Here is a 13294-nt window from a genome sequence, read left to right on the forward strand (position 1 = left end):
GTATGAGGGTTTTTTGACTATGATAATTTGACTATGTTTCACTGCAGGTCAATATTGCTTGAATCATGAGGTTCAAGTTTAGTGGCTAACCAGGAGAAGGCCTTGCCCTAGAAAAGTAGTTAGGGTTTAAGTTTCCACGAGTAGCTGGTCAGGACGTGTATGTGTTGCTGACACCACTCATATCACTATTGCTGTAATACATAGGGCTCAAACTTCCATGTATAGAGATAAGGCAGACATTTGTAGAAGCGTTTTCTGACATTGTTTCAATCGGTGGCATTTATTCCCCGATGTTTGGATTAGTGCTTTGTTATAAACTCGCTCATTCTCAAGACAATAGCTCCAACATAGCGTTTTAGAACAATTTCTCCTTCCGTTCGTAGCACTTACCACTTTCTTACCCCCTACAGGAAGCAACAGCGATGAACCCGGACATGACGGTCGAAAAGATCGAGATCCAGCAGCAGAGCACGCAGCCGTAGCCCGCCCCCGCCGCCGCCATCTTGTAGCCAGCTAGTGCCCGCGACCACCGCCAGGCGGCGCCACCAGGTACCAACGAGTCCACCCACACACCGCTAGGTGGCGCTTAACGGTATGACACTATTTGGATAACTAGTTCATTCGTGCCCCGATAGATGGCATTGTATTGTAGTTCATTCGCGTACCGCTAGATGTCGTCGTTGTATGAGATATATTGTTAGTATTGTGAGTAGAATGCATAGATGACGCTACGTGTACATTGTAGAATGACTGTATCGAGTAACTGCCGAGAATGTTATACAGTGCTGCGAGTTACAAGATGGTTGATATTGAACTGTTACAACTTAACGAGTATGCATATTGAGTTACATACACATTAGTTGTAAGCGACAACACTGCGAATATTAATTATTAAGTTATTTAATTATATAACGGATAATTATTAGCTATTAACGATAACGTTGATTGTACTGGATGTTGTGACGTCGGAAACGCACTTTTATAAGTAATGTTTTATGTAAGAATGCAAATTTTATTGTAGAAATTATTTAAGTTTAGTTTGACGATGACGAAACAGCATTTCTACAAATATGAATTCACTAGGATAAGAATAAAATGCAAGTGTCTTTTTAAAAATCATATTCAAATCTCCAGCTTGGTAGTTTTTCAGACATAAATGTTGCCATAGTAAGAAAAATATTTAAAAATGTTTGTGTATTTCTAAAATATATTAAACCGTAATTGTTTTTGTCAGTAGCTTTAAATATTACACAAGAAAAATGGAACCACCGTTTAGGTTAAAAATGATTTTCTTTTATCGAAATCTCAATAAAATACAATGTAATGCGGGACTAATGATAAATATATACGTTTCGTTATTCATGGCCTCTAGTGACCTCTCTAAAGTTATTTTGTTCGTTAAATAAAGGAAAGTTTATTATAAAAGGCGTTTAGAAAGAGGTTGCTTTTGCCTTATGTCTGTATTCAATGTTAAAGTAATATGAATATTATGAAATGTTGCCTCAAAATCAAGGTATATACAGCATTTAGGTGCTACTTAGAATATAGACGTACGTATTATACGTTATGATAGAAGTGCCGTGTCTATACAAATAAATAACGATATATGACAATTTTCGTTACAAAATATTAGTAAGTAATAGCTTTTTGCCTTAAAATGAGATGATTAGGAATAATGTAATCAGTGATGCGATAATAAAAGTTAACGGATCCCGTTTTAAAGTTGGTTATGTTATTTCGAATATCACAAAATGTAATCTTTATTCGATGTCTATAAGCTCGACTCCTCAATATGTCTTTAATATAAGGCCAGTTTAGCATTTGAAATTTATAAATCATTACAGGCACTCATCTCGGTGTAATTAAAACATGTTATGTTAATGAAGTTATATGTTGTCGTTATAACTTATAACGTCAGAGCAACCGATTTATTCATGTTTGTATAAACGCAGGACATTCCAAAGGTTCCACGCAACCTTCACTAAAAGCTAGCTTAATCATGACACGACTTTTTTCATTAAACTTTTTCTATAAATCTAGATTACAGTAAAGTTAAATGATATTGTACAATTATTATTAAATATCAATTAATATATTTGTCTTACACGCTAGTTGTAACGTTTTGTAATACTGTATGTATGTAAGGTATATTTTGCATGTTAATTTGAAATCTGATTTCAGTTTAATTTTACGAATTTGACATTTCTGTGCGGATGTGAGCGAATATGTTGTTCCTAGCATCACAGTTTACACAAATACGGAGATAAATTAATATTATTAGCTTTTGTATAATAATGACATATTCGTTGATATCTGATCTTAGTACGTCCCTTTCAATTCCTTGTGTTATTAATGTCTTTACAAGAATATTTATTTTAAGATGTTTATTTTTTTAAAAGAGTTGTCCCTTTCTTCGTATTTTTTTTATGTAACAAGAAGAAGTTATAAATAAATAGAAATTAAATAAAGATGCTTTGTTTTAAAATTCACATGTTTTTATTCAAAATAAGAATTAGGCATACGTTACACATACCCTACTTCATATGATTTAATTTATTAAAATAAATAATACATTTTACAGGCACATCATTCTGAAAAGTCAACCAATCTACGCCGATTGTAGAGAGCGTATCATCAAAATTATAAATAACTTAATTTATTTTTTCTTCAGAATCGAACATTGCACTAACAAATTGCGGCATCTGATCAAATCTTACTTGCTAAACACTAGCTCTTCCTCCTCTCTACCCAAACAGATTCTTGACCTGATTACCGAACCCCTTAGCCCCCTTCTCCACGCTCTTGGTCAAGTTGCTGGCCTGTCCTCCCAGGTTGTTGACGATGCCCTCGTTGTTGTGGTAGCGGGTTCCATTCCGGCCGGTCCCGTATGGAGGTTCATCAGCTGTTTGTAGGAAGTAGCGCCCCCTGGTGCCGGGGGTTGAGGGGTAGCCCATGTAGCTGGGGGTGGAAAGATACGGTTACTACTATAAATCGATTAATTTGTAAAGTGCATTCTTATAGTGGGAAGAATTACTGTGCTAGAAGTCCCTAGCTTAATTTGTATTTTGAGGGTGCTTGAAGGTATCACGTATAAACTGTACCTTATATATGTCCGGACAACCTTGGGCAGTCAGCAAATACGTAGAAAATGTATGCGCAACAAGAATTGACATTGAAAACCTACTTCGCGGTATTGATGTTTCAGAGCTAACTGCAATAAATAGACATTCCCAGAGCTAACTGCTATAAATAGACATTCCTACGCTAACCGTTGGGCAGCTGTCTTTAGCGCTGTAGACCGAAGCAATTAACGCGATTCTATGCAGCCTCACTCACCTGACTTCTTTCTCACATCGGCCGCGTCTGAAAGCCTCCCAATCCTCACACCTCACGGCGGGGAAGGCGTCGGGGCGCACGACGCTCTCCGCATAGTACAGCCAGGCGCGGCTGTGGCAGTATAGCTGCTGCCTTGTCTTATACAATACATAATATAACCTAGATAATGCGACCTATCACGCTACGATGTACCGATTATTACCAACAGATGGCACTAAAATCGCAACGCGCAAAAAATGAATGAACCCCACATCGCGGTATTGAAGTTTTAGAGCTCATCATTGGCCACAGCATCTATACAAGAAGATTGTTGCAGCGCTCGTGGGTTATGAGCTACGACGGCCGCACCGTCGTTGATGGCTGTATAGTCCAATAGCAGCACGACATTTATTGCCACAATGGTTGCAGACGAAACGCGATTTCGACTGCTATAAATCGTGTAATATCTTGGTAGTCTTTAGCGCTGTGGACCTTACATACCTGACTTCTTTCTCACATCGCCCGCGTCTGAACGCCTCCCAATCCTCACACCTCACAGCCGGGAAAGCTTCAGGTCGCACGATGCTCTCCGCGTAGTACAGCCAGGCGCGGCTGTGGCTGCACGACTGTAGTAAGCAGTTGGGCTGCTGGGACCCGCTGTTGGGGAAGTAGTCCACTTGGCCTGCGGGGGTGGGGGTTGTGATTGAGGGTTCCAGATGTAAGATAATATACAGGGCGTTGCAAAAAGGTATACTATAAGTTAAAACATGTTGTTGTTGCTGTCCTATGGTACCCCAGTGGTACAGAGGGCCTTCATAAGTTGAAACATGTGCAGCATGTTATATCTAAGCCCGAAAATGAAATCTGAATTTCAAAATTCCCTTTTTGCGACACCCTGTATAGGTATTGTGAGGGTTACGGGAAGGAAGTGATGAGCCAGAGTTGAATGGAAGAGTAAACGTATAAGTAATGTAGTAGTAGGGAGGTATGTAAGCTATAAAAGGTATAAGGTAAGGCAGGATAATTATTACAAATGTGGAAACTGACTCATAAATTATTCTATCAGACCTAGGTATAGCTCGTGCATATTGGAGCTCGAATGAGACCAATTCTATTGTTGTTAGTTTTATAACTCAGTTTGCATACTTTTAATGGCTAAGTGTTGGAAATCCAATAATTTTATAGAAAAAGTTAGGACGTCTATATGGGCCTAGTACTACTTCAGTAGTCTAATACTAATACCTACAAAATTGAAGTTTCAAACTCACCAACACTATCAGTAATCCCGTAAACCCCCGCATCAGTGTGAATAACATCAACAAAGTCAGCATCCGTAGAATTCAGCCTCACATCATCGTCGACATGGCTGAAGCAGGGCCCGGCCGGGTCGAGCCCGGATATCCGGCCCACCCGGGCGCCGGTCAGGTTGGTGAACTGCTTGCCAGTGAACCCGGAGATGTGGGCGCCGAGGCTGTGTCCGATGATGTGGATGGAGGCGGGGTCCACGCCATCTGGGGACAGAAGTTAAAGTGTGAGGAGGATTAGGTGGTGAAGGAAAAGTTATCAGCGGCATTTTAACAAAGTATAGGTGGAGTGGAGGTACGCTTGCAGGTAAAGGAACAGTATGAAATGGCGGTATTGTAGTATTTAACATAAATGGGAGTGGGAAGGAATATTTATACTGAAGCCTAATCGTAGTAATGTAAATACCTACGCCTTGTGAGTGTGAGTGAGATAGTGTGCATCCGTTCGCCATTTTCATCTTATTACTTTATTCCTTTATCCGCGAATATTATAAGAACATAACACAGCAGTTTCTATCGATACAGATTCCGTTCCAAGTTTTCCGCTTGATCTAATTATGACAGGTCCTACATACAGACATCGCGTGACAATAAGCTATTCATAGTCCTGCCATGATTAGGTACAATAATGAGGATGATAGGACAAAGGTATGTTATGTTCATGTTGAGACGTCGCGTCGGTAATCCTATTAAATCCAAGCTCAATGAATCATACTGAAATATCCAGTTTAATCGATAATCGTAACCACCTTATGTATAAACTGTAGATTTCAAGAGGTCGATCGGCATGTCATTTAGGGTGGAGGTAACTTCTGCTAAGTATCTAAGAAAGGCTTTACGATGAAAACTTATCAGAGCTAAACGCAGTCAAAGAGGTTGTCAGATGCCTCATTTAATTATGTACACAGTATGTATTTAGCATAAGCATGTATTTACTTATCATTCAAACAATACATAAGGAATACGATCCTAATCGTAGCAGTAGCTGCAAACAATCGGTAGCAAATAACTAGTTATCTATTTACATCTGTATCAGTAAGTAAGTGCCAACCATAAAGACACATTTAATTAATATAACGAGGTACACTTTACATGGAAATTATGGTGATTAACCAGATATTTACTGAATGATGACGTTAGTTGATATTGTGACCTTCCGCTGTGAGAATGGTCATACAATAGATATACTTACTTATTACTAATTACGATAGGTAAAAATAAATAAATAATAATAATAAATAATATCAGAAACTGTAGTATAAGTAAGATACGTAATAATATCCAAAACACACACTTGAAACTTAAGTAGCCAACAAGGTAGTCTTGTAATTTATTTAGGTATAGTCGTTTGCAATAGAATCCAACAATCATGTAAACAAATATGGCGGGCTGACATTGACAGCGTATTGTTTATGCCCATAGTGATGTCAAAGTGTTCTAATTAGATTAAATATACAAGCCATAGACTAAAAAATAAAACTGATTACTTATATATAAAAAAGTGTTTATTAAAACAAATTTAAATCTTCGTCTTCGTCATCATCACTATCAGAAGTGTCGCCGGTGACCGTAATTATAAATGGAACCACTGTGTCATCGCTTGCCGTGTCTAAAATGCCGTCGAGCTTTTTCATTTCTTCCTCTTCCTTTTTTCGTTTTGGTTAATTATATTAACCTCTTGAAAAAAAAATATTATTGTATTCAAATAATATTAAATTAAAATAATTTATTAAATTAAAAATAAAAGATAACTTCAGATTACGAACAACACTAACTTTTCAATGACTTATAGAGTTCGATGAGTAAAAAACTAAGATGACAGCTTGTCAAATACTTCGAAATTTTTACGTTGCAAATGTTTTCACAAATTTAACTTATAAATACAAGTTAAATCGTGTTGAAGATAATGTGAAAACAATGGTGCGTTCGTTGAAATCAGACTATGTTCATAATTGATCGTCAAATGTATGTGATTACGGAGTAATCGTGACAATTTGGTTTGTTTACATGATTGTTGGATTCTATTGCAAACGACTATAAGTATACCTACTATGACTATAATTGAATTTGGACACCTTCGAACTAGGTTCACCTAACTTTTAAATATCTGAAAAGTTCCAGTTTTATTTTTCAGTTTTTTACGCATTATCACACCAGCCAGTAACATCAAGGAACTTTATCGAATCAACTATCGTTGGTGTTCTCCAAAACGTCGAGACGGGACCAATTAAACCCATTGGCCAGGCGTGTACCATACTTAGTTGAGGAATAGGTATACCTAACGTGACCATACGTCCCGCTTTGGGCGGGACAGTCCCGCTTTCAAGCTGTGCGTCCCGCTGTCCCCCGCGAGGGCAAATATGTCCCGCTTTCGTAAACAGACCAAACGATAATTTAAATTACCTACATTTTGCAACTTCATCCCATATTTCCTTTCTTTCTTTTAATCATTTGAGACAACTGTTTATCTTCTTATCACTTACTCACATAGACTATAGGGAGTAATATGAGTCCGAGTTCCAACGAGACTCCGCGAGTAACTTCGTTCAGTGACGATCGTTGACTTGCTCTTGCTCTATCGTGTATATAAATTTATCTCGCTCACCTACCGATTCCTAACAAAGAAGAAATGCGTGGGAGTACATGGCTTCCAAAAAAGTAATCTGAATTAACTTTTATGAATGTGAAAATAAGATAAGATCCACTATTGATAAGAACTTTAAATTAAACTACTCAAATCTGTCTGAAAAACTTTTTTCCGAATTGAAAACACCGAATATGTACCTAATTTACAAAATATTGCAATAACGATTTTTTCAAATCGAATAGATATAATAATCACGAAGGTTTGTTATTACGATTGTTAAATACACGATCGTTAAAAAATACGATTACTTTAGTATACGAAAAATAAAATACAGACAAATAAATCACAAAAATATCAAGTCCGGATCAAAAATATGATAGTTCGTGATTTTGTCAAAAATAAAATGAACGTTTCAAAAACTTTAGAACCAAAACCTAAAGATAGATATGCGACGACGATCAAAGCGAGGAGGAGCGTGTTAGGTGCACATAGATAACGAAAAACAAAGCGGAGCGTTTCAAATATAGAGTAAAAATATTGTTAAATAGAAAACTATTTGTAGTATTTGTTGTTAAGTAACACAACAAAGCAAAACAATTGCTCGGATTTTTACGGTGTTTAACCTTAAAAACCTTAGGACCTAAACCTAAAGATAGGTGCGACGACGAGCAAAGCGAAGAGGAGCGTTTAGGTGCACATAGATGTCTAAAAATCGAAGCTGAGCGAAGCAAAAAAATATTTAAATTGTTAAGTAAGTTACATTCGGGGATTTGTGTTTTCGAAATATTAAAACTTCGGGATTCGTTATTTAAACAATTCGATATAATAAAACATCGTACATTTAAAACATCAAAATTATAACATATGAAAAATTTACTTTGGCCATTTTAATAAATCTGTTGTTTGAAATTTCGTTTATCAACTATTCGTAATTTTCGTTATTCGGAAACTTAAAATTTACTAGAACTATGAAATTCATAATTTAAAAATCGTTATTTTCATAATTGTAAAAAAGTAATTCGGATTTATGTAGTGTACCCGTCAGGTATATTTATAAAAACATAGTACCTAAGTACTTAGGTATCCTAAATATATCAACTTTACAAGATTATTAGATAAATATAAAAAAATGGTCATTCACCATTCATGCATCTCTTTCACATTTCTATCTTTCATCGTAGGGATTGAACTTTCAATTGATACACTGAGCGAAAAGATAAGAAGATAAGAAAGAAAGATAATATATGTATCTTTGAGGGATATGAAATTCCGCAGGTGTCCCGCTTTGACAAAAAAAAAATATGGTCACGTTAGGTATACCTCAATTCGTAATCTTTCGAGTCGAGTGTTAGGCTGCTAGCCTAGCGGTCCGGCTTCTAACACCACGAATGGTCGCAGGTGCCTATAGACATTTTGATTGTCAATTATCCTATCCTACTAGTACTAGTATTATAAAGGCGAAAGTTTTTGAGTATGAATTGTGTATGTGTATGTTTGTTACGTATTCACGTCAAAACGGTTCAACCGATTTTAATGAAATTTGGTATGGAGTTAGCTGACACCCTGGATTAACACATATCGTGGAATTGCCACGGGAATACTTTTTAAGGTGAAGCGAAGCTCGCGGGTACAGCTAATAGGAGCATAAATTCTACTCACGATGCACCATGGAGGCCAGCACCTCGCCCAGGCGCTCGCCCATGAAGCGCACGTAGGTGGTGGAGCGCAGGTACAGCCACTTGATGAGCGAGCTGCCGTCCAGAGCTAGCACGTTGCACTCTCCTGGAAAATGGACCATTTTAAATGGTGCGGCATTAGTACCGTAGAGGAAAACCGATTATGTACGGAAATTGTGGCATGAGAACCGTAGTAGTGGAAAACTATATTGTGAGGATATTTTACTATCTATGCATTGGGCATTACATTAGGCACATTGTAATGGGTGTTGGACTATTTATTGGGATAGACGAGTCTGCGAGCAAAGGTAGTGTAGCTCAGTCCGGCTTGAAGTTTAGACTGTCGATAAAAATAATCGGTTGGATGAGAAAGACGGGATAAGATAGTGCTGTTGTGGCACATCTTGGGATAGCTTTTGTGTCCAAGATTTTACAATTATTGGCTTTTATGATAAAGTTTAATATTCCAATGATTTAGTTAAATGTTACACACATTCCCTTAAGTCCTTAACTCCGTTTCAAAGTTCGAGCCATATTACCACCACAATACGTTGGTGGCAAACATCCAGGTTATCAACCACGTACCTCCTCTCAGCAAGGAGTCGCTGATGTTCCCAAACCCGGCGTTGTCGGGGCTGTCGGTGAAGCCGTGGATGAAGATGAGCAGCTTGTCGCGGGGGTTGTAGTCGCGGGACTCCACGATCTTGCGCGCCGCCGTGGTGATGTTGTAGATCACGCGCACTGACCTGGGGGTAGGAAGGTAGGCTTTACGTAGGTCTAATACCCTGATAACACCTACCTATGTAGCAGAATGGCTAGACAGTATCCTCGGCCGATCCTCAGCCAATGAACGGCTAGCAATTGAACGAGTGCTCGGCCGAGGATTTTGTCTCGCCACTCTACTCGCCAGGTGTAACAAGGGTCTAAGCTGGGCTCGGGTGGTCTATATTTGCTAGAGCGTGAAATAGTTGGAAACTAACGGGACCACGGGTAAACCTTACCTTAAGTAACTACCTATTTAATAATGTGGCCGATTCTGAAGCACCGAAATAAAGTAAAAGCTTTACGAGTTACCGATTTAGCTACATTACCTTTCCTTTTACGTAAAGATTGACCTTAAGATTTAATGGCAACTTGGAATATCTGTAATTCGGTTGATTCTGAGAACTCTTACAATCTAGTAAACAAATGGAACCAGTTTACATCCATGGTCTTCTTGAAGTGACTCACGGTGGCCGTGACAGGTTGTGGCCAAATTTTTCCATCGAACTGTACCTAGGTCACTCTGGTGTCACACACTCGATATAAGTGGCTGATATCAAAATATGTATGATGGAATTTTGCAACGATCGATCAATGTCGAATCGGTAGAATGTTTGACATAATGAATTTTGCTAATTATTCGATAAATTATAAATAAAATAAATGATAATAAGCCCCCTTAATTTTACCGCCAGGTAAATCGCTAGGTTTGAGAATCGATCTAGATAAACAATAGACGCCATCTGACTGACGTCATCAAAGATACCTCCGCGCTGCACTTAGCCGCTGAAGGCGCCTGTAGACCCCTTGGTGTGTTGCTAACTATAACTAGCTACTATAGGTGACTCACTTGTCCCGGTACTCGAGGGTGAGCTGGTTCAGGTCGGGCTCGTCCTCGCCGTCTACCTGCTCGTACGACACCCCCACTAGCTTCTTCACGTTGGAACCTGCAGGAGAGGATCCGGTTAAACAAGGCGTGTGTGATGGCTCCCTGCTGAAAATCAGCGCTGCTGGTCAGAGCCAGGTAAGAAAGTTTGCGTGAGTAATATAATGGGTTGCTGCTGAAAATCAGCGTTGCTGGTCTTACACAAATCATCATGTTTCAGAATCGTGGTGACGTAACGGATGAGTGTAGGTCTTGGCTCTTATTCGTGAGGCCGTGGGTTCGAATGATACTTTGTAACAATTAATTAATTAGAAATAAGGGATTAAAGTGCATTTATACCACGTATTCTTACAGTGAACGAAAACATTGTGAGGAAAGCGTCTAGATTCGAGTTGTGTTCACTAAGTGTATTGTACTCATGAAAAAACGGCGATACGGCTGGCAACCTATCACGTGAGTATTTATAAATTAATGTACTTACTTACATCGAAAACTGGATGGCTCGCTTGCGAGTCACTACTGAATACCCCTTCGTGGTTTACAGTCATATTAATGTATCTCATGAAACTCATGATGTTTACTTTTATTTTGTTTAGAGCATGCTAAAATTAGCTAGCAAGGCTATTATATAAAAAAGTTCGTATAAAAATAAACTCAAGTTTGTTGTTTAAGTAAATACTTATAAGTTCTCGGAATGAAATCAGATTAGCATTTATAAATAGTAATGCGGAACTGACGACAATATTATTCCTACTAAGGTTTCGGTATTTTCCTTACAAAACTGGTTTAATCTATCTAAGGCTGATGCCCCTTGTTATGTGATGTTGTGCCAAGTTCAATGGCTAACTAACGAGTCAACCATGGTTAGCTGTGACTGCTTTTCCGAGACTCTCGGCTTCAGAAACCGGCCGGGACAAACGTACAGGGTGATGTCCGAAAGGCGGTGACCAGGGGGGCATTGTTAACCACTTTTGTTCTGAAAACAGAATAAACCTATACCTATAGTCATCCCAGGCTTACTATACTTACCCTTTTTGCAACAGCCTGTATATTTGATAAATAGATTATAACGGTACAGACTGTAACGTAAACCTAAACCGTTGTTTGAACCGAACTTACAGTTCGGTTTAAAACTGGGTGGTTCTGAAGATAATCCACTTTTGTACCTTGTAAAAACTCCTTACAAACCGCCGGTTCATACTTTCAAAGCTTGGCAGTTGGTCAGTTCAGAAACTATCAAGTTATTTGGACCGAACTGTACCCGGAGCGGCTTCTTTCATCCACCCCTAGTACATACGTAGACCGTCAGGCTCTTATACTCACACTGGCTAGAGCCGATGCCCACGAGGGTCTCCTCGACGGGCGTGGCCACCGCCACCACCTCCTTCTGGATGCCCTTCCCGAGGTCCTTGAACGACGCCGCCGAGCACGTGGCGATCAGCAGCACCAGCAGCAACATGGCCTGAGGATATGGAGCTGGTGAGGAATGTACATGGTGACATAGCCTAGAAGGGCTAGCACGAGGTACCATTAAGACGTGACAAAAGTTTTGCATTGCCATCACATCGCGCAGCCTTAAGAGCGAGCGCGACGCTAGGACTTTTGTCACGTCTTAATCAATCCGTCCCATTGGGTTATGAGAGTGATGGAACAGAGAGTTCTTCTGATGTGTACTGCACCCGCACACGCTTACTATTATCTACTCCTGCATCGTTAGTCGGAATTCGCTTGGATGCATGACCCATTAAAATACATATATTATTATGGTGACATTTGAATCGGCGGAGAACACTATAGCTGGACCTAGGTGATGATATGTTGATGATTCTATCGCAGTACCGTATCAATATGGTAAGTATGGTAAGTACGACAAATCTCAATCGATTTGGTTAAGGTTCAAATAATTTAATATATGAATGAAGCGAAGCGAAAATCAATGTTATCGCTTCTTTTAATTTCGTTAAGTGTAACGTGGTGTAACTAATACTGTAGGTACTTACCATGATTTACATATTATGTTAGTACTTTTTTATTATAATAAAAATTAACTAAGTAAATAACCTACCCACTACCTACTTAAATAAGAATAACACAAACAGATAGCATAAGGATCGTCGAATCTTTTTTTCATCCCTACCACTGCGAAAACGTAGTGTATTCAGAAAATTAGAAATTCACGTCGCGTCTTACCGTAAACATTAAGTCAAACTTTTTAGATTTTTTGCAATTCCTCTAAATTTTCAGGATCAGATAGGATACTGCCCTACCTGCACCTACTTTTTTTTACTTATACTTATAAGTACCATAACATATTTTTTATAAAACTGTTTATTAAAAAAATCTTAACTTACCGACTTGTTATATCGTCCAGTTAAATCCCACACGTCAACTCTTCACTAACTAGGAAGGACTACTGTGCGTCGATCTGCCCTACCTTCGACTGTGGCTGCTACTCACTACCTACTTGCCAAGTAGGTAGGTAGGTACTTACTGTGAATCACCTCTAGATCCTCCGGGCGATGTCAACATTGTCAATGTTATATATATGCAAAAACTATAATATGAGTAGTGATCAGCATCACAACACGTACTATACGATGCTTTATCCTTACTAATATTATAAATGCGAAAGTAACTGTGTCTGTCTGTCTGTCTGTCTGTCTGTCTGTCTGTCTGTCTGTTACTCTTTCACGCCAAAACTACTTAACGGATTTGGATGAAATTTGGTATACATACGGTCTAGACCCTGGGAAAGAACATAGGC

The 13294-nt window shown here is 38.7% G+C and overlaps 2 protein-coding genes across 11 annotated transcripts in view; one reads left to right on the top strand and one right to left on the bottom strand.

Moving 5' to 3' along the window:
- LOC105381589 (protein 4.1 homolog) overlaps positions 1–2485 on the top strand; it is a 60081-nt gene extending 57596 nt beyond the window's left edge. For all 10 annotated transcript variants that reach the window (XM_048628358.1, XM_048628355.1, XM_048628354.1 and 7 more), the window contains one exon: positions 411–2485. In XM_048628358.1, the coding sequence (XP_048484315.1) occupies positions 411–482 (72 nt within the window). In that variant the 3' untranslated portion in view covers positions 483–2485. The remainder of the gene's footprint in view (positions 1–410) is intronic.
- A 215-nt stretch (positions 2486–2700) lies between these two features.
- Positions 2701–13013, bottom strand: LOC105381580 (pancreatic lipase-related protein 2). The gene is made up of 8 exons (XM_048628359.1): positions 12882–13013; positions 11854–11992; positions 10495–10591; positions 9468–9628; positions 8866–8988; positions 4584–4826; positions 3817–3997; positions 2701–2958 (listed from the first exon to the last, which is right to left on the bottom strand). Exons 2-8 carry the CDS (start codon positions 11987–11989, stop codon positions 2745–2747), a joined length of 1155 nt encoding a protein of 384 aa, XP_048484316.1. The 5' UTR covers positions 11990–11992; positions 12882–13013; the 3' UTR covers positions 2701–2744.
- Positions 13014–13294: the final 281 nt, after the last annotated feature.

The sequence above is a fragment of the Plutella xylostella genome, chromosome 20, assembly GCF_932276165.1.
Source record: "Plutella xylostella chromosome 20, ilPluXylo3.1, whole genome shotgun sequence".
Classification (NCBI taxonomy): domain Eukaryota; kingdom Metazoa; phylum Arthropoda; class Insecta; order Lepidoptera; family Plutellidae; genus Plutella; species Plutella xylostella.

Excerpts from the sequence above, each read along its gene's own strand:
- LOC105381580 (XM_048628359.1), bottom strand. The coding sequence starts at position 11,989 with ATGTTGCTGCTGGTGCTGCTGATCGCCACGTGCTCGGCGGCGTCGTTC. Across the intron at positions 4,827-8,865 it reads GCTGGCCTCCATGGTGCATC|ATGGCGTGGACCCCGCCTCC; the intron begins GTGAGTAGAATT and ends TTCTGTCCCCAG. Across the intron at positions 3,998-4,583 it reads CGGGATTACTGATAGTGTTG|GCCAAGTGGACTACTTCCCC; the intron begins GTGAGTTTGAAA and ends CCACCCCCGCAG.